At 39.5% G+C, this 25,766-nt stretch overlaps 1 protein-coding gene across 1 annotated transcript in view; it reads left to right on the top strand.

The window, feature by feature from the left end:
• Window positions 1-20,587, top strand: part of LOC124606918 (neprilysin-4-like) — a 734,039-nt gene extending 713,452 nt beyond the window's left edge. Inside the window, exons 14-20 of the mRNA XM_047139027.1 lie at window positions 798-901; window positions 1,278-1,336; window positions 5,828-5,876; window positions 11,724-11,791; window positions 12,936-13,072; window positions 16,487-16,657; window positions 18,169-20,587. Coding sequence (XP_046994983.1) covers window positions 798-901; window positions 1,278-1,336; window positions 5,828-5,876; window positions 11,724-11,791; window positions 12,936-13,072; window positions 16,487-16,657; window positions 18,169-18,345 — 765 coding nt within the window. The 3' untranslated portion in view covers window positions 18,346-20,587. The remainder of the gene's footprint in view (window positions 1-797; window positions 902-1,277; window positions 1,337-5,827; window positions 5,877-11,723; window positions 11,792-12,935; window positions 13,073-16,486; window positions 16,658-18,168) is intronic.
• The last annotated feature ends 5,179 nt before the right edge of the window (window positions 20,588-25,766 follow it).

Here is a 25,766-nt window from a genome sequence, read left to right as displayed (position 1 = left end):
CAGATGGTGGTAACAGTGTATTGTCTTGCGTATTACCCTGTCTTCCACCTTTAAACTCACAGGTTTTCAAATCTCATCCGGCGCAGTCCCAACAATCAGTCTTTTCTTCTCATCCCATCCAGCAAGTCTCCATTGACACACAGTTCTGGGTGACTTTCCAGAAATCTACCCCTTTTCCTAGACCTCTCCAGTCCTTTTCCTTCACCACTCTTCCTTCCCCATCAACCGTTCTGCCTGAAGGAGGAACCACTGGCTCCAAAAGCTTGTCCAATTATAATCATTTATGTGTGTGCTCTGCCACTGCTTGGTGAGTAGACTTTTTTTTATCTATCCTATTACCTTATTTAATAATAAAGAAAGGTGGATGAATGCTTTGTACAGCCTGCTGATACATGCTTACCTATTAAATATCAAAGTGATCCAGCTTCAGAAAAAAATACTGAGCGGGCACTTAGGCTATAACTACTTTTACATATAATACATTTTGTGTATTTCCTGTAATATTTAGTTGTTGGGATGTGATGTCTTCAAACTCAAAAATAAGACATTACAATAATGGCAGTTTTAAAATTTTGCTCCCTTTTGCATTTTTTTCTTTTTTTTGCGAATGGAGCACACCTGTCACATCAATGATGTTTGTGTGTGTTGTGACTTGTTCAACATGTACTTAAGTGTCCGAAATGTGGATCAGTTCGTGAATTTATGAAATATTCCATGCAAACATTTGTCTGTAAAGTATACCCATTGGCCAGTGTTGTTATTCACATACATGTGAAATGCTTTTATTTAATTTACAGACTGAAGTCGTAGAGGGACAGCTGTTTGAGACTTACCTGAAGTTGTCACAAACTTCCATCAAAAGGACACTTGAAGATATCCGCAGATCACCTGACTATAACAGGTTAGTGTTTTAAATTTCATTTGATTCTGTAATTATTTCCGGTTGTACTTTTAATGCTCTGAAATTGCCAAACATAAAAAACTTCTTGCAACTGTAATATGTTGTGACTGCACCTCTTGATCTCAGTCCACTGTGTGATTGTAGGAACCAAACTGTTATTTTATTCCTTACAGTCAGACTTGACACAAAATTCCTCATTTGTATGTGCTAAGGACATAGAGAATATTGGAACACAGATAAAATTGGAAAATAAGTATGCTGGTAAATCTCTAAATGCAACACAAAATAGTGATTACTTGTAACTCTGTGCATGTGCATTTCATATTGAAAATTAATCAACAGTTCTGTTAACATGGAATGTTATTTCATTTTAAAGGTGGGTGACACCAGCAACAACTGTGAATGCTTTCTACTCACCAATCCTCAACTCTGTCAGTAAGTATTCTCTTCTACTTAGAGTGTTGTCATTTGTAATTTCTTTTTCATTTATATCCAAAAGCTAACATTTTAAAACATTTCTGATATATCTAAGATACAGAAGACAAGGTAACTTTAAAGAAATTAATAATGATATTGTGTAACTTAGTGTCATTACTTACTATATGAATACAAATTACCTATAGCTTAACAGAGCCTATCAGAAAAGGAGTGATGAAAGATGATAAGTAAGGAGGAAAAATATAGAAACAAAATAACTGTAAAGTTCTGAGTAAGTAAAGATAGTTAAAATTGTATTTTGATTTCTTCCATCACCAACTGGATGGTTTACACATACATTCATTCATCATTTCATGTGTTTGTTCATTCATTCACTCATTCATTGGTGTGAAGTAATTTACTAGCTCAGGAACTATGAAAATGGTGAAAAGAGAGGTCAGATGCACTGTGTGATTATGCTCCATGACTTAAAAGACCATAATATTATGAGAATCCCTAAAAACTGAAGCTGTGAGCAACAAGGAAAAGTTCTTAAAAATGTAATCAAATATAAATGTGGTAATATTTGTACTTACCAGGTGCACATACCATCATCATCAAGATGTCTCAAAAACCTTGCTTCAAGAACTAAAGTTTTCTTAACACAGCAAAAATAGAGCTAAAAATTAAACAAAACAAGGCTAAGTTGAGTTTGATTGGGGAAGTCACTCTGTAAGCCAGATAAAGTCAGACACAAGATGCTGGAAGAAATTAATCTGTAATCATATATCAACATCTACATCTCAGTTCTTCAGACCACTGTGAAATTAATGGCAGCAGATCCTTCCCATTATGTACTTATTAGGGCTTCTTCCCATTCCTATAGTGTATGGAGCACGGGATGAATGATTGATTAAATGCCTATGTTAGACTGTAATTAGTCAGGTCTTGTCTTCATAGTCCCTAAAGGAGCAATATGTAATGGGTGTAGCATACAAGGTGTAGAAGTATGTAAGCAAAATTGGTGCTAGCCATCAGTGTAGGGGCCAGACTGCATCTGTGGTGTTATCTGCTTCCTGTAATGGCTGACGATGAATGTCAACACACAGGAACCCAAGTTGCAGACATTGGTATCTGTTTCAAACTCATAAACATGACTAGTTGTGTGTCTATGGACTACAGTTTGTGAACAGCATTGGTTTTCTGTTATCATTCGAAGAAAACTGCTGCAGAATCACATCAATTGCTTCTCGAAGATTTTGGAAACATGCTCTTGGGAAAACATAGTGTTTCAAGTAGTTCAAAAAACTCAAAAGTGGTGATTTTGAAGTGAAAAACAATGAGTGCAGGAAACCACCAAAAAAGTTCAAAGACAACGAATTGCAGGCCTTATTGAATGAGGATGATACTCAAATTCAGCAGCAACTTGTTGAACAATTAAAGGTGACACAGAAAGCTGTTTCTATTCAGTTGAAAGCTATGGGAAAGGTGCAGAAACTGGGGGAAATGGGGCCCACAAGAACTGAATGAAAGACAGCAAGCAAATCGAAAGAACTTGTGAAATGCCGCTGGCCAGATACAAAAGAAAGTCGTTCCTCCATCAAATAGTGACAGGTGATGAAAAATGCTTATATTTTGAGAATCCTAAACATTGCAAATCAAGTGTGAGTCCTAGCAATCCATCCACATTCACCGCAAGACCAAACTGCTTTGGAAAGAAGACCATGCTCGGCGTTTGGTGGGATCAGAAGGGTGTCATTATGAGCTACTAAAACCTGATGAAACCATTAACACTGATTGCTACCAACAGCAAATGTTTGATTTAAATCAAGCATTATGTGAGAAATGACCAGAATATGGGAAAAGGCAACATAAAGTCATATTGCTCCATGATAACACTCCATCACACACAGAAAAACGAGTCAGGGAAATGATCGAGGCGTTCAGTTGGGAAATACTAGGGCATGTAGCTTTTTCTCCAGACTTGGCTCCATTTGATTATCATCTCTTTGCATCAATGGGACACATTCTCATTGAACCATGCTGCTTCAATTCACATTACATTGTACAAAAATGGCTCGCTCACTGGTTTGCTTTAAAAGAAGAACTGTCTTTTTGGCATGGGATACATAGCCTGCCAGAGAGGTGGGAAATATGTATAAAAAGAACAGACAACCAAATTCCAGTTTCATATTTCTACACCTGGTATTCCTAGATTCCTCATTTAATGCTGGTTTTTTTAAATTTAGTAAGCAGACTTTTCAGGGATCCAGTAGTTTGCAACTATCTTCAAGTGCCTACTGGCTTAAGTTTTTCAGCATCTCTATGATGCTCTCTGATGAGTCCAATAATTTGTGACCTTTCATGTTGCCCTTCTTTGTTCAACATCCCCTGTCAATCCTGTTTGAAGGGAGTCCCACATGCATGAGTATTGTAAGATGGCTTGCATGTAGCCTTCGTCCTACCAATGAACTGAAGTCAGTACCTGTTTTACCTACAACTGGACCTATGTCATCACTCCATTTCATACCCTTGCTGTCTAGTGCATCCAGGTATTTGTATGAGTTACCAATTCAAATTGTAATTCATTGAATTATGGTCATAGTATACTATGCTCTTACCAGTCTGTGAAATCCACAAATTCCCATTTCTGAACATTTAAAGTGAGTTATCAATCTTTGCACAACTTTAAAATCTTGCCAAATTTGACTGTATATTTCTGCAGCTCAAACAGTATTTCATTATAGATAACTGTATCTTCTGCATAAGTCAAAACCTACTATTTATATTGTCATCATGAACAACAAGGAATCAAACACACACAATATGAAAGGAGTGACTGAAAATAGAGCCCTGAGGATACAAAAATCAGCAGAGAATGGCAGAAGTGATTAGTATGATTGTTCAGATAATTTATTATGCTTGTCAATGAAGCTATGATATGCTAGTGATGGGAGGAAGAATGAAAGTAATATGAACAGTAATGTAAACAATTAGCACGAGAAAAATTATTTGTCTTTCACTAAAATAAAGAAAAACAGTTAAAAGAGACAGTGATAATGGATAACAACACCACCTTTACCAAGTCCATCTTCACTCCTGCTAAGAAGCAAATCCACAGTTCTGCTGTTCATATTTATCTCATCAATGCTTCTATTTTTTAATCTGTCTCATCCATACGTGTAAATCAACAACTACTCTCAACAGACTTTTGAAGTATTATCTATTGCTAGTATTTCAGTGTTTATTTGCACTTCATTATCTTCTGTTTCTCCCTTGATCAAATATACTGGGTAACTTTTGCAGTTAATATCTTTTACGTCTAATGACTTTTAACAGTTCCCCCCATCTCATAAAGTAAAAGTAGGTCTAGTCCTGAAAGTTAACATTTTTGAAATTTCTGTAACAGTTTCTGCCTCCTGGTAAGTAAAAATGAATTCTCATTTTGGTGATTACATTACTTATAGAATCTGACTTAAAATGAAACTAATTTCCTTGACATTTTATGGTGATTATGGATCCTGCTGCAATCACAGTCTTCAGTGACCAGTACATATGTTATTCAGTGTACAGAAAGCTCTCAATACTCATTCAGAGTTTCTAATGTTTCCGACTTAAAGTGTGAGTGTGAATTTGGGTTATTTCGGTTTATTCCTCCAAACCACCTTCCACTTCTTTATGCGGTGGCTTCCTTGGAATTTGCAGCCACTCTTCTTTACTGGATAGCTGGCTGCTGGAAACCCTCTTCACTTCTTCTCCATCGAATAATGCTAGGTACAGTAATTTTCAGACCGACATGCAAACTTTGCTTTTCATCTATTAATGATGTATTTGACTTTCATACACAATAAAACTATCACTTTCAACATAAATATATAACTTCTGGTAAGTCCCTCGTACAGTTGAACATCAGAAACAAATTAACTTACAGTTACAGGAAAGTTGGCTTTGATACCATAACTTTTCTTAGCCTAAATCAGAAAATAAGTCTTGCCTATAGCAAGGTTACGTCAAGAGTTTTCAGGAGTTCTTTTTCGATTGTCTTTGTTTTAATAACAATAGTCAATGACCCAACAAGCACAGAGCAGCATATAAACTCCATGGTTCTTCCTTACACACTCACTAAAACATCTTTGGATTGCCCAACAGGTACTTGTTGATGCCGTTTGTCCACGGCGTATACTTTCTTCCCGCAACTGATTTTAAACCTGCACACACAAACATGTGATGCGCAATAGGTGGGATTCTACCATTCCACACTCATATCCAGAATATCGTGTGTTCAAGACAGTAGAAGGCTGAGTGGTTCTATAATTTACACAGAAATTCTCAAATCACCGCAAGTTATATACAATTTCGTTTCTTTGCTTGTGCAATGCTCCATGGTAAACATCAGGCAGCTACTAATGAATATATTGCAACTCATTTTTTTAACATGCTGAGCCTTGAACAAGTTCTGTACAACAAGTATTATCATCAAAAATCTAAAGTATTGTATTCTTTTTGCAGCATTTCCTGCGGGAATATTGCAGCCTCCTTTCTATGGTCTTGGTCTTGAGTAAGTATAAACATGCGCAAGGAATTTTCTTACATCCTGTTGCAAAAATATGGTAAATGTAACTAACTATAACTTTCAGTCTTTTCTGAATTTGAATAATAATGTATCTGATAAAAATTTAAGTTTCACATAATGTAACATGACATGTAAATTTTGTAAGTTAATGCCCAAAAATACATGGGAACCAAATTTTAAACCGTCTGTATCTACAGCAATACACCACAAGGGTACTTCTGGTACTACTAACTCACCCCCTTCCCTGTTCTATTCGTGAATGGCACATGGGAAGAATGATTGTTGGAAGGCCTCTGTATTATCTCTAATTTCTCAAATTTTAGCATCATGGTCATTCCATGAGATGTATGTGGGAGGAAGTAATATGTTGTCTGGCTCTTCCTGAAAAGTGCTCTTTCGAAATTTCAGTAGTAAACCTCACTGTGATGAACAGTGTTGCTTTTTTAATGTCTGCCACTAGAAAATTTTGAGCATCTCTGTAATACTCTCACACCAACTAAATGATCCCATGAGAAAACATGCTACTCTTTGTTGGGTCTTATCTCTCTCTTCCCTCAGCCCTACTTGGTAAGGGTCGCAGATTGATGAACAGTACTCAGAAATCTGTCAAACAAGTGTCTTGTATGCCACTTCTCTCATGGATGATCTACACTTCCTTAAGATTCTTCCTATGAATCTCATTTTGGCATCTGTTTATCCCACTACTTATTTTGTGTAGTCATTCCACTTGAGATCACTCTGTATAGTGATAAGTGAAAATAAATCTTCAAAAAGTTAGGGGAAAGAGTACAAGACTGAAAATGTCGCATTAGCAGAGATACAGTGGTTGTGACTTTCGAAGACTTTGGTTCAAATTCCCATTTGGCTATTCAGGGTTACGTTTTGTGTTGTTTATCCAAATCGCTGAAGACAAGCGTTGGAATGCTTCCTTTTAAGTCAAACAATGGAAAATCCAGGATGGAATGTAACAATACCAGAGATCCTACCTGCTGACAAAGGCTCCACCACCGCTGTTTTGAACCACAAGGATTATGTGGCAGAAGGACTCCATCAGCTGTCAGATACTTACACCTACACACCATGCCACAGTGATCCCATTCCAGTAATCCAGCAGGATCTCCAGTCACTACTCAAATCCTTAGGCCCTTCCCAGAACCTCTCTCCAGACTCCATCTCTTTACTGACCCCTACCACTCCCCACACTCCCACCTTCTACATGTTCCCTAAACTCAATAAACCCAACCACCCTGGAAGCCCCATTGTGGCCAGTTAATGTGCCCCCACTGAGAGAATCTCTGCTCTCGTAGACCAACACCTTCAACCTATTACCCGGAACCTATCCTCCTATATAAAAGATACCAACCATTTCCTCGACCGACTCTCCACAGTTCCCGTCCCTGTACCACACGATGCCGTGCTCGTCACTATTGATGCCAGCTCCCTGTACACCAATATTCCTAATGCCCATGGCATTACTGCTATCGAACACTACCTTTCCAGATGCCCTATTGATTCCAAACCAACAACCTCCTTCCTAGTCTCCATGACCAACTATATCCCCACCCACAATTACTTCTCCTTTGAAGGCATTACCTACAAACAAATCCATGGTACGGCTATGGGCACCAGCATGGCACCATCCTTTGCTAACCTCTTCATGGGCCATCTAGAGGAATCCTTCCTAAAAACCCAGAATCCTAAACCCCTCATCTGGTTCAGATCCATTGATGACATCTGGATTGGAAGGTGAGGACACCCTATTCACATTCCTCCAGAACCTCAACAACTTCTCCCCCATTTGCTTCACCTAGTCCTACTCAGCCCAACAAGCCACCTTCCTAGGTGTTGACCTTCACCTCAGAGATGGCTACATCAGTACCTCCGTCCATATCAAACCTACTAACCACCAGCAATACCTCCACTTCCCCAGCTGCCACCCATTCCATACCAAGAAGTCCCTTCCGTACAGCCTAGCCATCCGAGGTCGTCGCATCTGCAGTAACCAGCAGTCTCTTTCAAAATATACCAAGGATCTCATTGAAGTCTTTACTGACCATACTTATCCTCCCATCCTTGTACAAAAACAAATCTCCCTTGCCTTATCTTCCCAGTCTCCCACCACCTCCCAAAGTCCCACAGTCTGGCCACAATGGAGCATTCCCCTCATAACTCAGTACCATCCGGGACTGGAGCAACTGAATTATATTAGTCCATCTAATAAATTGTGTACTTGAAGAAGGTGTGTTTCCGAAGAAACTGAAACTTGCTTTAGTTAAACCTTTATATAAAAAAGGGGAAAGAAAACAACCACAGAACTACAGACCAGCTGCCTTAACGTCAGTGTTTGGTAAATTAATTGAAAAAATAATGCTAGAAATCCTAATTGAGCACTATAATATGAATAACTTAATAGGAGATTTCCAACACGGCTTTAGAAGTGGTTGGAGCACCATATCTGCAGCAGTACAGTTTGTACACTGTCTGATGGAGAAAATAAATGAGGGATACGAAACGGCAGGAGTGTTTTTAGATCTTTCCAAAGCGTTTGACAGAGTCCATCATGGCGCTCTTTTAAGTAAATTTGCTTATAATGGTGTCAGTGGGAAACTGTTGCTTTTAATAGAATCTTACCTTAAAGATAGACAACAATGCACAGAAGTTGTGTATGATAATGGAGAGGTAATTGCAAAAAGAAGATCAAAGATAAGGAACATAAATTTTGGTGTGCCACAAGGCTCTATCTTGGGCCCCTTCTTGTTTATTTGCTACGTGAATGATTTCCCAAAAGTATTAGACACCAGTCATCGTATTACTATGTATGCTGATGACACCTCTGGGGTTTGCTGGGCACGTAGTAATGATAACCTAAATTCAGTGGTACAGAATTTTGTTGAAAAAGCCCAAACACATTTTGAAAAAGAAAACCTGAGGGTCAATATTAACAAAACTAATTTAATTTATTTTAAGACAAGTAGTTCAAATAAAAATACTGTTCTAAATGAGGACATTCAGGAAAATACCTGTTCAGAATGTAAATTTCTGGGGATATATATAGATGACAGACTTTCATGGAATCAGCAAATAGATCATGTCTGTGGTAAAATAACATCTAGTCTGTATTTACTAAGGAGATTAGTTCAATATTTAGATATCGAAGCAATAAAAATAGCGTATTTTGGGTTGGTGTATCCCCATCTATCTTATGGAATTGTATTGTGGGGTGGGTGTAGCCAATACAATATAAAAAGGGTATTTGTATTGCAGAAAAGAGTAATAAGAACTATGGCAAAAGTAAGACCCAGAACTTCATGTAAAAACCTGTTTATTAAGTTTAATATTATGACTATCTATGCAGTATATATGTTTCAATCAATATTATTAGTGAAAAAAGACAAAAAAGTGACAAACAGGAATATGGAAATCCATGATTACAATACAAGACAAAAATCAGACTTTCATATGGTGAGCAGACGATTGAATCTAACAACAAATACCCCATTCATTAAGGGAGCAATATTTTATAATTCTCTGCCAAACAACCTGAAACAGCTTTCTGGTAGAATTTTTAAAAACGAGTTAAAAAAATGGCTTGTATTGAAGTGCCCATACAGTATGGTGCTGACATGATTTGACCTCAGGAATGCTATATTAAATATACTTCAATGATATTTTACTTAGTAGCATGTAATCTATTTATATTGTGTATCAATAATCTGAATGTAATTATTATAACATTGCCCATGCATGTTAAATACATGTTTCGAGCTGTAAGATAAGATATTCTCCGCCAGGGTTTTGATTACCTCTCCTCGTGCCATGAAATGAGAAATGTCCTGCCCACTATCCTTCCCACCCCTCCTACCGTGGTATTCCGCCATCCACCGAACCTACACAATATACTCATACGTCCTTACACAACCCCTGCTCCCAATCCTTTACCTCATGGCTCATACCCCTATAATAGACCTAGATGCAAGACCTGTCCCGTACATCCTCCTGCCACCACCTACTCCAGTCCAGTCACTAAGATCACCTACCCATCAAAGGCAGGGCTACCTGTGAAACCAGTCATGTGATCTACAAGCTAAGCTGCAACCTCTGTGCTGCATTCTATGTAGGCATGACAACCAACAAGCTGTCTGTCCGCATGAACGGCCACCGACAAACTGTGACCAAAAAATAAGTGGGCCACCCTGTTGCTGAACACGCTGCCAAACATATCCCTCATCTCAATGACTGCTTCACAGCCTGTGCATATGGATCCTTCCCACCAACACCAGCTTTTCTGAATTGCGCAGGTGGGAGCTTCCCCTGCAATACATCCTACGTTCCCGTAACCCTCCTGGCCTCGACCTTCATTAGTCACTGACCTCACCCATCCAGCCTCCTCCCTGTTCCCATTCCAGCACTACACAGCCATCATTTCACCACCACACCCAGTCTTTTAATTTCTTTTTATTTCTCTCCTTTCCACTATTTATCCCCTCTCCCCTCCGCACCTTCTCTCCTGCCCTCCGTCTAAACTGCAACACTTCAGTGTTTGCCACTCCCACCATACTATCCCTCCCCCTCCCCGCCACAGCCTCCTCCTTACCCCCACCCAGCCACTCCCATCATGCACTCGTGCTGCTGTTCGCAGTGTGGTTTCAGCTCTCTGAGGCTGCAGATATGTGTGCAAGTTGCAATTGTGTGTGTGTGTGTGTGTGTGTGTGTGTGTGTGTGTGTGTGTGTGTGTGTGTGTGGCCGAAAGCTTTAATTGTGTGAATCTTTTTGTTGTGCCTATCGCGACTCAGCACCTCCGCTATATGGTGAGTAGCAACTTCCCCCTCTGGTAATGCTTGCTTTTAGAAAAACAAGGCTGATTTCCTTCCCCTGATATGATCTTGTACTCTGTCTCTAATGACCTCATCACTGACAGAACATTATACCCTAATATTTCTTCCTTACTGGAAACATTCTAGTTTTATTCCCCTACATTTTTCAAGTTTACGTAATTGAATCTATAAAATTTTGTTTCATGATGACCCAGATGAACAGATAAAAATAAGTATCACTGTCAAACATTCTGACATGTTAAAATTGAATGATCGACTAGAACTCGAACCAAGACCTTTAGCTATTGCAGACAATGTTCTCAATAACAGCTGTCCAGGATTGACACACAACCTTCCTTCTCAGCTTCAGCTCTGCTAGTGCCTCTCTCCTACTTTCCCAGGTGCTCCTCTGCACTACTTCTGGACTAAAAAGCCTGAAAAGGAATGTATCATGAAGAAATTTCTTAGCCACAGCCCAGAAACTATTTTCAGAATGAAACCTTCACTCTCCAGCAGAGTGGGCTCTACTGTTAATACTCATGACACATTAAAAGTGTGTGCTGAACCAAACTTTGCAGATAGTGGTTTCCATTTAAGTGATCCACACACAGTGCATAATATGCTTTCACATCTTCAGTGGTGTCAGTACTTCTTTTTTACTTTCCAAACTGGAGTCCATGTTGCACACAATTTTAATCTGCCAAAAAGTTTTGCAAAATTGTACACTCAGCTGATGAGCAAAAGATTTTTTCCAGAAACAGCTAATATGATAATGCTTTTGCTTCACTCGCTGCATGTAGTTTTTAAATTAAGATTATATTGACTCTTTAGAAGGCTGTGTGAATGGTAAAAAAAACAATAATTTAAATATCCAGCTGTGAGAAAATGATTATGTCAAAAGTTAACATTCTAATGTTATGCCACATCGCAGAAACAAGCCATGTAGTTTTATCATTACTAATTTATCAATTATCTTTACAATATGCTGCAATTCAGTTTCTGCTATTCTTCTTTGCAGGTCACTAAATTATGGAGCTATTGGAGCAATTATGGGGCATGAATTAACTCATGGCTTTGATGATCAAGGTAAGCATCAAGATGAACACACTCTAGATCATTATTTTCACAAATAATTTTCACAGAAATAGATATTCCACTGTTATAAATTACAACATAAATCTCAGGGAGGAAATAATAAACAGTAGCGTAATAATAATCATCCATTCCACATGAATTATAGGTGTTACTTCTGTACACTTAAAAGATCAGACAAACAGTCTAGATGCAAACTTTTGCTTTTCTTTCAACCGTAGTGCACGCACACACACAGTCATCTCAAAGTTCACCTCTGTGACCTTGAAAACTCTTATTGTTTGTGAGTGGTTGTCCAGACAAATTGGTTTGAGAGACAGATGGAAGGATTGTGGCAGTGGGTATGCACGAAGAGTATTAAGGAGAGATAGTAGGAAGGTGGTAGGAAGCAGCAGATGAGCAGATGGAAAGAAAGAAAGCTCTCTGCTGATATTTAAGAACAAAGAGGATGGAGAGGGAAGGGGGGGGGGGGGGGGGGAGGAGGAGGGACTAGTGGAGTTAAAAGTTGGAATGGGAGAGAATCACAATGGAATAGGACAGGAGAGGAAAAGGCAGTAAAATGAGAAGTAAAGGAGAGGGAAGAATGTGTTTTGAGAATGAGAACTAGTGGAGATTTTGATGAGCAGTTTTTCATGAAAGGAGCCTCACCTTTAAAAGCAACAGTATCACTCCCCCTCTCTCTGCTGCTTTCTACCGCTATGGGTATCAATTCAAATTTTTGCGTCCATCATGACAGCTACCCATCACCCTCTCTCCTGTCCCCCACTACTTCCTTATCCCTCCTTGCCCACGTAGCCCTGAAACACCCCCCCCCCCCCCCCCTCTTCCAGCCACCAACCCATTCTCCCATTCTACAACCATTTACCCTCTGTATCCAGTCATCTCACTTCTGAATTACAACTGACAGACTGTAGCTACGGTCATGGCTGAGGAAATAAATGTAACCGCCTCATCTTTCAAATACATCTTTGTTTTCAACCATCATTCATCAGAATGGTTGCCTGCCTTTGATGTTTATTTTAAGTGCTGTTCATTTCCATACAGCTAAGAAACCTGGGCATTTGATCTACTTGTATTTTAGTTTTCAATATAAAAGCTACTCTGACTTATTTTGACAAATTCTAAATTATCTTTTCAGGACGTCGTTATGACAAGCATGGAAATTTGAAACAATGGTGGACAGACACTACTCTAACGGAATATGAGAAGCGTGTCAAGTGCATTGTAGACCAGTACAGCCATTATCAAGTTAATGAGATTGGAGATAATTTCACAGTAAGTGTAATTACAAAGCTAGTTACTTTCATATTCTCTTTTTATGTAATCATAATTAACATGGTAATGTGGGATCCTGATGTTACTGGCTTACATTTTCTTCATCAAAATGCTTTCAGGAATTGCCTCACACACACATACATACAAACCAGTACCTTCCACACTTCCAGTTTCAGTCTGATCTCCCATTATATCTGACTTATAGCTCCCCTTTCTGTTGCTTCTGATTCTGATTTCAGGTTTTCTAATTTTAACTGTTCTTGAAGCTTCTATTTGAGAGTGCTGCTGTAGCATATATGAGTGTACCGTGACTCCAATGTGGCAATGTGGGTATATAAGCACCGACAGGTAGGCAAGGGATTAGAGTGGAAGTTGTGTCTTTCTAACGTGCATGCAGTAAATGTGAAAACAGGAGTTATGATAACATTTTTACCATATGCATCCATACGGGACCAAGATGCTGTTATTCTTTTCTTGGATACCAAAGGACGAACACCAGTAGATATGTCAATCAGGGAGTAGTTATAGGGCAGCATGTCGTCAAAAACCACAATTGTGGAATGACGCTTGGCAAGATGTTTTGTTGCTTCATGTTAATGCGTGCCCCATATCACAAATGTCATAACTCAGAAGTTACGTCAACTCCAGTGGGAGACACTCGAGCACTCACCCTATAGTCCTGATCTCTCCCCAGGTGATTATCACATCTTCAGTCCCTTAACCCTCGAGCAGGTCGCGTCTGTGTATGAAGTCTGCCAACCAAAAATGAAATGATTTTGTGCGGTTCCATTTTTATTTCACAACTTCAAGCCTATACCTATTCCTTCAGTATTGCTTCAGGTTACACAGCGATAAATTGTGTTGTCATACGTCCAAGTGATCGGTAGTAATATAAAATAGAAAGCAAACTAGATGAGAAAAAAATTACGATCTGTTCAAAAAAATTACCCCTGTTACAAACCAGCCACATTATCCCACATTGAGGCAGTTGTCTATGAGATAGTTAGTGATCAAATAAGCAGCTGCTCAAGATCTGATGCAACTGCACTGCTTAATGCTCCAAATGTGTCATTAACACCTTTCCTTGGCAAAAAAGAGTTATAGTGAAAATTTATTTCATTATTGTTTAATAAAACAGTAGTTTAGCTCATATTATGTAAGTCTATTTTCTCCTTGTTTAAATAAACTAAGATTAAACTGTGGTTTTGAACATACTTGACTTACCTTGGTAACATAAGGAAACCTATTGTTTTCATGTGTACCACATGCCCGCTCGTGTTATGAAAAACAGCGCACCCGCTTGAGAGTTAAAAAAGATTTTGAAAGGTCAACAGTTTTTGTTAGGTGAGGATGTGCAGTAGGTAGTTACACACTTCTTCATGCAGCAGGGCACGGTGTTTTACCAAATGGCTGTCTTCAGCCTAGTGCGTTGGTGGCATGATTGCTTAAATGCTCAAAGTAATTTTGCCTGATTGTCATACTGATTCTGGACTGTATGGCCTTCAAATGGAAACTTTTTGATTGTACCATACATTTCATCGATAGTTTATGCTCTCATAGTGTCCTGCTGTGTTTTAATTGGCATGGGACCTTCAGTGACTTTTCTACTTATAGTCTTGTTTCCTCCAACTCCTCTCCCTCTTCTTATAGAAGAGGGAACCTCGCTCCAAAAGCTAACATTCTCCTTCGTTTGAGTATGAGGGCAGTTCAATAAGTAATGCAACACATTTTTTTTCTCGGCCAATTTTGGTTGAAAAAACCGGAAATTTCTTGTGGAATATTTTCAAACATTCCCGCTTCGTCTTGTATAGTTTCATTGACTTCCGACAGGTGGCAGCGCTGTACGGAGCTGTTAAAATGGCGTCTATAACGGATGAGCGTTGCAAACAACGGGCAGTGATCGAGTTTCTTTTGGCGGAAAACCAGGGCATCTCAGATATTCATAGGCGCTTGCAGAATGTCTACGGTGATCTGCAGTGGTCAAAAGCACGGTGAGTCGTTGGGCAAAGCGTGTGTCATCATCGCCGCAAGGTCAAGCAAGACTGTCTGATCTCCCGCGTGCGGGCCGGCCGTGCACAGCTGTGACTCCTGCAATGGCGGAGCGTGCGAACACACTCGTTCGAGATGATCGACGGATCACCATCAAACAACTCAGTGCTCAACTTGACATCTCTGTTGGTAGTGCTGTCACAATTGTTCACCAGTTGGGATATTCAAATGTTTGTTCCCGCTGGGTCCCTCGTTGTCTAACCGAACACCATAAAGAGCAAAGGAGAACCATCTGTGCGGAATTGCTTGCTCGTCATGTGGCTGAGGGTGACAATTTCCTGTCAAAGATTGTTACAGGCGATGAAACATGGGTTCATCACTTCGAACCTGAAACAAAACGGCAATCAATGGAGTGGCGCCACACCCACTCCCCTACCAAGAAAAAGTTTAAAGCCATACCCTCAGCCGGTAAAGTCACGGTTACAGTCTTCTGGGACGCTGAAGGGGTTATTCTGTTCAATGTCCTTCCCCATGGTCAAACGATCAACTCTGAAGTGTATTGTGCTACTCTTCAGAAATTGAAGAAACGACTTCAGCGTGTTCGTAGGCACAAAAATCTGAACGAACTTCTCCTTCTTCATGACAACGCAAGACCTCACACAAGTCTTCGCACCCAAGAGGAGCTCACAAAACTTCAGTGGACTGTTCTTCCTCATGCACCCTACAGCCCCGATCTCGCACCGTCGGATTTCCATATGTTTGGCCCAATGAAGGACGCAATCCGTGGGAGGCACTACGCGGATGATGAAGAAGTTATTGATGCAGTACGACGTTGGCTGCGACATCGACCAGTGGAATGGTACCGTGCAGGCATACAGGCCCTCATTTCAAGGTGGCATAAGCCCGTAGCATTGAATGGAGATTACGTTGAAAAATTGTGTTGTGTAGCTAAAAGATTGGGGAATAACCTGGTGTATTTCAATGCTGAATAAAACAACCCCTGTTTCAGAAAAAAAATGTGTTGCATTACTTATTGAACTGCCCTCGTATGTGCCGCCTGCTACTGCTGATGCTGCTTGGTAAGCAGCAAATATTTCATTCCTTGTTATTCATTTCATTTACATTTATGATATGTGCAACACAAATAAGTAATTACTTGTTCTTCATAAGATTTCTCTGTCGTACACATTGGCACTCAGCAGCTGACATAGCAATGCAGAAAGAGCACAGGCATAAAAATAACTAATGCTAACACAAGAAATGACAAAGTTACCAGCATACTCAACAGACTAAATTAAATTATTACTAATAAGAATGTCATTGTAGTTAGAGCTCTGTACATGTATCACTTATTACAGTGTAAAACAAGTTCCTGAGCTATATTTTATGCACTTTGTTGTAAGTGATAAATGGTGTCTTTTGTAGGTTAATGGTATCAATACTCAAGGTGAAAACATTGCTGACAATGGAGGCATCAGAGAAGCATTAAGAGCATATCAAAAGTTTCAAGCAAGGCATGGTAACCAAACCGAATTATTGCTTCCTGGCTTGTCACAGTATTCACCAGAGCAGCTGTTCTACATCGGTTTTGCACATGTAAGTATTATTGTATCTATAAGGATTACATTGATTAAAAGATTAGGATACACTGACAACTAAACCAGGTTCCTTTGAAAATACAACATAATAAATTTTATTTTCCCCTGCAGGGTAGGATGAATAGAGAGAGAATTTTCTTGTAGTGACATGTATCATGATGACATGGAAGATCTTATGGGCAAATTCCCTTTCCAGTCAAAATATTATGTATGTGATGATTAAAAAAATTCCTGGTTTGAAACAAAAGTGAATTACCCTGGTGCAATATTTTAAACTACTTTTTTTCATCTGGTAGATTTGAAAAATATAGATGTAATTCTCACAATACAAACACTATGTGACTGTAAGCAGTTCCTGAGAGTCTGACAAAACTCTGTATAATGGAATGTTATGTGACCAAGTTGTGGACATAAAAGTCCAGGAGTTTTGAATATCCATGCAACTAAATGCTGCGATTTCACTGAAGCATGCTGCCATCATGCTGAAATTTTAGTTAAATGAATGACCCAGTTATAGTGTCAAATTAAGAAGGCTCATTTGGAAATAACAGCTGCTAGGTCTTGCCCTAATTTCCAGTTCACCCAATGAGATATACAAAGACTGCAAGAATTTTCAGTAATAAGTCATTTGTTGACAATGATTCTTTCTCTTCTGAGTAGATTTTCAGCACCCAGAGCTGGCAATTTTTTTCTTTTTAATTCATCAGTGGCAATCAAAGTATTATACAGACATGTTTATCTTGCAGCATTTTTTCTCTCTTCGTTCTTGTGCCCTCTCTTCAAACATACATCCTCAGAACGAAAGATCTCATTTATATTTCATCTGCCATTATCATACACATGTGATTTCTATTGCTTCTGTAATAGACAGCAGGCGTGAGGTATATATCAGATTCCCCTCCACCGAGCGCACCTTCCGCCGTCCGCGACGTGGTCGCTCTCTCAGCCATCCGCGGAAAGGTTCAATGCCCAGCTTGTGGCCCAGCGTCTGGGTGTTCCCTCGTAGGTCCGTGCCCAGGGAAGTTGCGGGAAGTTGCCGGCGGCATTTCGGAGGTTCCTCCCCCTGCCCTTGAAGTCAGTACATTCTGGGATATTCTTAAGAGGTGTTCCTATGTTCTAACATACTCACATAAATTCTGAAGGAAATATTGCAACACTCTTATCAGATACTTATGTTTTACTACACAACCATATAGACTTTCATTATGAAAATACCATACCAAAGCTCCTAAATCAGTTTTAGACCTTTCAATTTTGATAGTTTTTTTGTTCACTAAAGGCATTATGTTGCCTCTGGTTTTATCTTCCAAGGTAAGCAGCAGGTACAAGAAGTGGGCTGCTATTTAACTGTCTTTTAAAAAACAAGGACTTTTTCATATAATAAAGAGGAACAGGATCTTTTTACACCTCCTACATTAAGCCCATACACTGAAGCAACATTGAGTGAAGTACATTATGACACGTACTTATTTTTATACTCTTAGTACTTAATAATCTTTCTTTTTGCAGATGTGGTGTGGAAATTCAACTAAAGGAGCACTCAAGTCACGAGTAGTTGAAGGAGTGCACAGTCCAAACAGGTATCGAGTGATTGGCACACTGTCAAATTCTGAAGATTTTTCAAAGGCCTGGAACTGTAAACCAGGAAGCCCAATGAACCCTGAGAAAAAGTGTGTTTTATGGTGAATCAGTTCAATTGTGTCTTACTGAAAGTTGCTGCCAAAAAGGAGCCTCTGATACCAGTGACAGTGATGTAATGTTGTGTTTAGTGTATGTGACAATATGTGCATCTATAGATGTGCTCAGATATATGTATGCTTCATGGTACTGGTACAAACAACCAGTGTTGCATGGAGAAATTAAAACTGCAGTTCTGAGAGAACATCAGGAAGCATATCTCAGGTTCTACTGAAGAACATTATTCAGTTTCAGTGGTTCAAGTGAAACAAAATATATCACTATCAAGTCACAATTATGGTGTCATAAGGCTTACGTGAAATCAAGCACAGATTTTCTAAAATTGTTTGATTTTTGTATTCTTACTCCAATCAAGTGAGATTGAAACTGATGTGCAAACCCAGATTTAGAAGCTTTCAAGATTGTGGAATGTGACAGAGGTAGAACATAAAAAGTTGATCTGCAGTTTGGAAGCAGTAATTGTGATGAGTGTGTGAGTAACTGTAAAAAATGTATGGTTGGTAACAACAAAGAGTGAATATGTAATCATGAAAAAATATTTTGAGCAATCTCGTACTATTGTGTAGCAGACTCAAAGGCAGCCGAAAAAGAGAAAAGACGGATGAAAAACTGAATGTACAATTATTTTCAAACGGAGTTGTGGCATACTGGGGAAAAAAAATACTTTACTGATAAAGAAGTGGGTGCACAAGAAATCTTGCTAATGTAATATACATAAGTATGATGTGTAAAGAATATCAGGCAGTGTCTGAATTAAATGGCAGTTATAAATTAAGTCTCATTACCCATGAAATTATGATTATTGTATGTATTTTCAGAGCAACATGATGTGTATCATCCAATAACAACAGAGGAGATCACATCATTTCCACTTCACAAGGACATAACAAATGAGATAATAATCATCCAAAGATTGAATATTTTATTCCACTTCTTTTGTAAGTCATCAGTTCTGTGCCGTAAATTAAAAACTATGACTGCATTTGTTCTCAAAGAAGTACTGAAAATTACATTGCAGCAAATTGTCGCAGATATTTGTAAAACCCTATTCTGAAATTCATCACTCAAATCAGCGTCTGTGCCCTTGACAAGTGCATCCATAGGAAAACTTCTGACATTCAATGTCTTATCAAAAATCTTTGGTTTGGAAAATGTATAAACAGGTGTTGGTCAATTTTAGTAAGAAAGATACAAATGTTACTACAATCCCAATTCAATAAATTTCAGTTAAATGCATTATGCAACCAGAACTGAGGACAAGCGATAGATGGATTGTTTCATCCATTTTCTTTTGCACCCATTTAGAACCAACTTCCTGCATCAGGAGAGACAAGAGTTCTCATTCATTACAATATTTAAGTCATTAGTTCCAACAGCACTGTTTTCTTTTTCTTGAGTTATGAGACGTTCTTTAACCTTGCTTAATTATACATAATTAGTGATTACTTTTCATATATTCCCCTCTGCTAACTGAAAGAATTTTTCAATGTTAAACCCCTGTTAATCTGAAATTTGCGAGCAACTAATCAATGGGGGGATATGGAATGTGCAGTGCATTATAATACTGGCCACCCTTAAGGAAACATTCAAAAGCAAGCTTCGATTCAGCTCTCAATGTGCAGTAGTTACAAATATGGATTTTGATTTCAAGAACAGGACATACTTTTATCTGCCAATTTTGAAAATATTTTATTTCAGATCATTGTTAACAAAAAAAAATCATTTCCAAAAGTTTCTTCTCAGTGCCATTTTCAAAAATACTCCATGACTATCTGCTGCAATGACTTAACTATATGTACTTACAAGGCAGTCTATGGAGCACTGATATGACTGTTGTGTAAGTTTCTCTTGCTGTTCCAAGCCACAAATGTAACAGGCAACTATGAAGGTCTACAAGAGAATTGTAAAAGAACCTCAATAGTCTGTACATACCATCTTAGAAACAAAACTCGTATTAAATACTTGACGGCAACATAGACGTATACTTTTTGTACTACAAATGCTGTTTTTGTGACCAACGCATGGGTTTTTTCCCTGCAACTTTCAACCTGTTGAATTATAACATAAGTACAAAATGAAACAGAACACTCATGAACTATTGGTTTAGCCTGATCGAAACCAAAATCTGTTATTTTTGCTTTTGATCTCATGGTAACTAAAAGTGTTCATCACAAATGAATAAGTAAATACCATAGATCTCTAGAGTATCACAATCATTATTTATTTTTAAAGTTATCATCACATGATGTATGTGAACAAATTGTGAAATACATTTCATATGTAACTATAAAAAGAAAAAAATATGTTCTTTCATTTATTTGTATATCTTCCATTAACATAATACCACAGTTCCTTTTCCCAAATCAGTAACAGTTTAAGTGTGTTTAACATTTCTGCATCCAAATATCAGCAGCTGTTGAAACAAAGTGTGTAAAAATGGGAAAGAAGATTAATGTTTCAGTGCTTCACCAACAAACATCATTAATGTAATCTGAGGAGATGGAGTATAGGAATAGGCTTTGGCATATGATATGGTCCTACTCAAGTCTGGATTTATCGTTATGTAGGAGTGGGGGTGGGAGGGCTAGGCCAAGTTCCAGGGGATCGAGCAATACAGCCTCCGACAGAGGTAGCGGGTGGTGCGCCTCAGAATAGGCAACTCTCTCAACCCAAATACGCACCCAAGGTACAGGGTACAGGATCACGGTTGAGTGCGGAAGATCCGAAACCAATGTCGGCCCCGCAATGATCGTAAATACAGACGTTTCTTGTCTTCCCAAACCTTAAGTCGGAAGAAGGTATATAAAAGCATATACCAAAATTATGGTCACTATGCAATCAAACCAACAACTGGGGCACAATTCTCAGTAATGATAGGTTAATTCTCAGACATGTTGTGACCAGATTTAAACATTATGTATGTACATAAAACTAGAGAAATGTAATCAACCAAGCAACAAGCCCAGAATACTACAGCTGATGGCCGTAAGCTACCAGGTAAACCTGCTGCGGTTAAGACTATTAAATGCCCAGAATTATTTTACCTTTTAAATATTAACTGACATAGATAAAGGACTACAAGATAATCATTGAAGCAATAAGTAGCACGTGTCACCAGACCTGCTGCGACCCAGCATATACATACATATAAAAAAAAGGGAGTTTAAACAGCAATATACGAGGGTTATTCCAAAAGTAAGGTCCGGTTATAAAAAAAAATCAAAACTAAAATGTTTTTTCAAAACAATTGTTTTATTTACATTCCTTACATCTTTATCTATTTTTCTACATAACTTCCATACTTATTTAAACATTTGTCACATCGTTCAACAAGCTTTTGAATGCCCATGTTATAGAAATCGGCCGCCTGTGACGATAACCAGTCCTTAACTGCTTCTTTCACTTCATCATCTGTGTCGAAGCGCTTGCCGCCGAGAAACTCCTTTAAGTAACGGAACAGGTGGAAATCACTTGGCGCCAGGTCCGGACTGTAAGGAGGATGGTCCATCTGTTCCCATCCAAATTTCTTGATCAGAGCTTGCGTTTCATTTGCAGTGTGGGGTCTGGCATTGTCATGCAACAACAAGATTCCAGACGACAAAAGACCACGTCGCTTATTCTGGATTGCACGTCGAAGTTTAGTCAGGGTAGCGCAGTAGGCGGCTTTATTAATCGTTGTTCCTCTCTCCATAAAGTCGACTAACAATACTCCACGTCTATCCCAGAACACAGTCGCCATAACCTTACGTGTTGAGATTGTCTGCTTTGCCTTGACCTTGACTGGCGATGACGTGTGACGCCATTGCATTGACTGACGTTTAGACTCTGGAGTGATGTGAGAAACCCATGTCTCATCCCCTGTGACAACATTGTCTAAAAGACTGTCACCTTCCTTATGATATCGCTCCAAAAAATCAAGAGCAAAAGCCATTCTTTTCATTCGTTGGGGCTCAGTAAGCAGCCTGGGAACCCAACGGGCACACAATTTGTGAAACTTCAAATGTTCAGACTCAATTCTGTACAAAGTTGTTCTACTCACATTCGGAAAATGCATGTCTACGTCTGTAATAGTGAATCGGCGATCTTCACGAATTTTTTTGTCAACCGCATTGACCAAATCGTCTGAAATCACTGATGGTCGGCCACACCGTGGTTCATCGTGCACATTATCCCGTCCTTCATTAAAAGCTCGCACCCACTTGCGCACTTTACTGTCGCTCATTATGTTAGGACCGTACACTTCAGTAATCTGCCGATGGATTTCCGCCGCTGAATTGTTTCTTGCAGACAAAAACCGTATCACTGCCCTTACTTCACAATCGGCGGGCTGATCAATTGTCTTAAACATCGTAAAGTGACACTGTGAACTACACTCAGCAACAGTAACAAAGCGAATGGCGGCGTTTGACGCGCAAGGCTTGCCGGGAGTCGGCGCGCATGCGTGTTTTGTCATTGGCGCCAAATTTCAATAGTTACGGCGAATCGGACCTTACTTTTGGAATAACCCTCGTATAAATAAAACTAGAACTATGTTATCTTGCTGACAACGTTAATAATCAGTCACTAGACCTGCTGCGACTCAACATGTATATATATATAAACGGGGCTTAAACAGCAACATATATTTATTATATTTTAAAAAACTAAAACTACGTAATTAACCAAGTCACAAGCCCAGAGTACATGCTAGTGGCTGTAAAACATTTGGTAATAACAGTATTTTCAACTGTACGCTGATTGAGCACTCAACAGCACTCTGTCGAAAGGCTCTTCTTGTGGCTTGCCATTAAAAAGATTGTGATTCAATGTTGCACATTAATAACAGGAAATATCAACGGTGCTCTGTCGAAAGGTTGTAATCTTGCCAAGTTATTAATAATCACAGAGCAATGACGTACTTGGTTATAACAGTAATTTCAACTGTACGCTCATTGAATACTCAATGGCGTTCTGTCAAAAGGCTCTTCTTGTTGCTTGTCGTTAAACAAATTGTCATTCAACGGTGCATGTTAACAACAACAGGAAAATTCAGGGAACACTACAAGAAAGCCACGACACGAATCCGCAAGATGCGAACTTGCAGATCAAGTTGACAATATACCATTTAACGGTGAACACACACACGTGACCACAGGCAGATTCAAACTGTCAAATGGTGAGTGTCACTCTACCAGGAGGCAATCTCGCCAGTGCAACCTTGCAGGCAGCAAAATAAATAGCAAACAACCAGCACTTACTAGCAACCAAGAGTCTAATCTGTGTGAGGCAGCTTCAAATACCAACGGCCACAGTTTAAACCACCATGTCCTCTTTAGAGGGGGGGGGGGGGGGGGGGGTTACAATGCAAAAGGAAAGATCAATCTTACCACAAGAAGCCGGGAACTCGATAATACAAACGGCAGCACATCATGCCTCCTCCAGGCACATCGCTTCACTGCGCTTCTGGATGAGTCGCAACACAAACCGCAACGGGGCATGGCTTCCCACCTCGAAACAGCTCACCGTACGATACAATGCTGCTCGCGAAACATGGCTGTTCACGTGGGCCACCTTCCACCAACTGCCGGTACGCTAGTACGTCCTCCCTCTCCAAAAGCCGCCAGCGATTGCACGCTAAGCACAATGACCCCCTCTGGCGATGCACCAGAGGAGGGAGAGTACGATTCAGCATATTCTTGGAATCCACCTAGCATACCTTAAACGGTCAAAAAATCTGAACCTAGCAGGTCCAATGAAGGTTTGAATCATACCTCTCATGAATATAAATCCAACATGTAATTCATTATACTGACTCAGTGGGAACAAAATTTATTGAAAATTTCACTGCAAAATTATATCCTCTACTTTTGTCTCATTTTCATGTAAAGACCGACACCCAATTATCTACAACTACATTTAAATCTATATCTACACTCTGCAAACAACTGTGAAGGACATGGCAGATGGTACGTCCCGTTGTACCAGTTATTCACTCGTTATTGTACCCATTCGATTCATGTATGGAGCATGGGAAGAATGATTATTTGAACACCTCTGTGTGTGCTGCAATTAATCTAATCTTGTCCTGACAACATCTACAGGAGTGATATGTAGGGGGTTGTAGTATATTTCTAAAGTCATCATTTTAAGTCTGTTTTTGAAAATTTGTATGCAGGCTTTCTTGGGATAGTTTACATCTATCTTCAACAGTTTGCCAATTCAGTTTCTTTCTGACACTCTCCCTTGGATCAAACAAAGCTGTAACTGTTCATGCTGCAATTCTCTGTATACATTCAGTATCCCCCGTTCCCGTTCGTCGTATTTGGCTCAGTGTAAGGTCCTCTGTATTACCCTCTATTATGGAGTTGGATCACAAACTTTATTCAGAAATATGCAGATGAACAAACAGGTTGACCAGTGTGGAACAAAGTAAGCATTTATTCCTCCATTCCACACAACACAAACATAACAACAGTTACTGCATTTTGCATAACCCTGTACCAGTACCATACACATAAAACATGAATATATTATTCAATGGACATGCCCAACCAGTTCATGCATACCCACAGAGTTGTTCCCTATTCTCCTGAGGGATATCATGCCACATTCTGCCCAGTTTGTGCATTACCAGTAAGTCATCAAAATCTTGAGCTGGTTGGAGGGCCCAAACTTTCTCAGTTGGGGAGGGATCCGGTGACCTTGCTGGTCAAGGTAGGGTTTGGCAAGCATGAAGACAAGCAGTAGAAATTCTCACTGTGTGTGAGTTGGTATTATCTTGCTGAAATGCAAACCCAACTTGGCTATGACATGACACCACAGACCACCACTCCTGGATGTTGGACCATGTGGCAAGCAACTGTCAGGTTGGTATCCCACCATTTCTCAGGGTGTCTCCAGACATGTCTTCACTGGTTACCAATGCTCAGTTCAGTTCAAAGCGAGACTCATCAACACTGCAAAAGGGCTTCTCAAGGGTACAGAGGTAATTTGCCTAAGGGGCACCGTGAACTTGGCCCTCTTTGTGTGAGCTGCCAATTTTTTTTGTCACTGAAGCACCAGTCGGATGTGAGATCGACGATAATGATGAATCTGGGGCTCTGAGTGCCTCACTGACAATTTCTCGATCCTCATGTGCTGTTGTCTCGTTAGGTCGACTGCTTCCTTCTTGACACTGTGTTTGGATATGGTTCAGCCATTTCTGCCAACATCATCAAATAGTGGCATTGCTCCTATTCAAATGTCAAGCTATTCGCCAATTACTCCAACCAGCTTAAGCCCAATTGCATGTCCTCTCTCAAAAGCGGAGAACTGCATGTACTTTTTACACATGCCTGTCTGCCAGGTGCCAGGTGTAGGTGTAGGTTCTGTCCAACTGATATGTGGAACGAAATTTGCAAAAATTTTATGCCCCGGTATCATGTCACCTG

Source organism: Schistocerca americana, chromosome 3 (assembly GCF_021461395.2).
Source record: "Schistocerca americana isolate TAMUIC-IGC-003095 chromosome 3, iqSchAmer2.1, whole genome shotgun sequence".
Classification (NCBI taxonomy): domain Eukaryota; kingdom Metazoa; phylum Arthropoda; class Insecta; order Orthoptera; family Acrididae; genus Schistocerca; species Schistocerca americana.
Note: the sequence above shows the minus strand (reverse complement) of the source record. Positions and strands in the feature narration are given on the sequence as shown.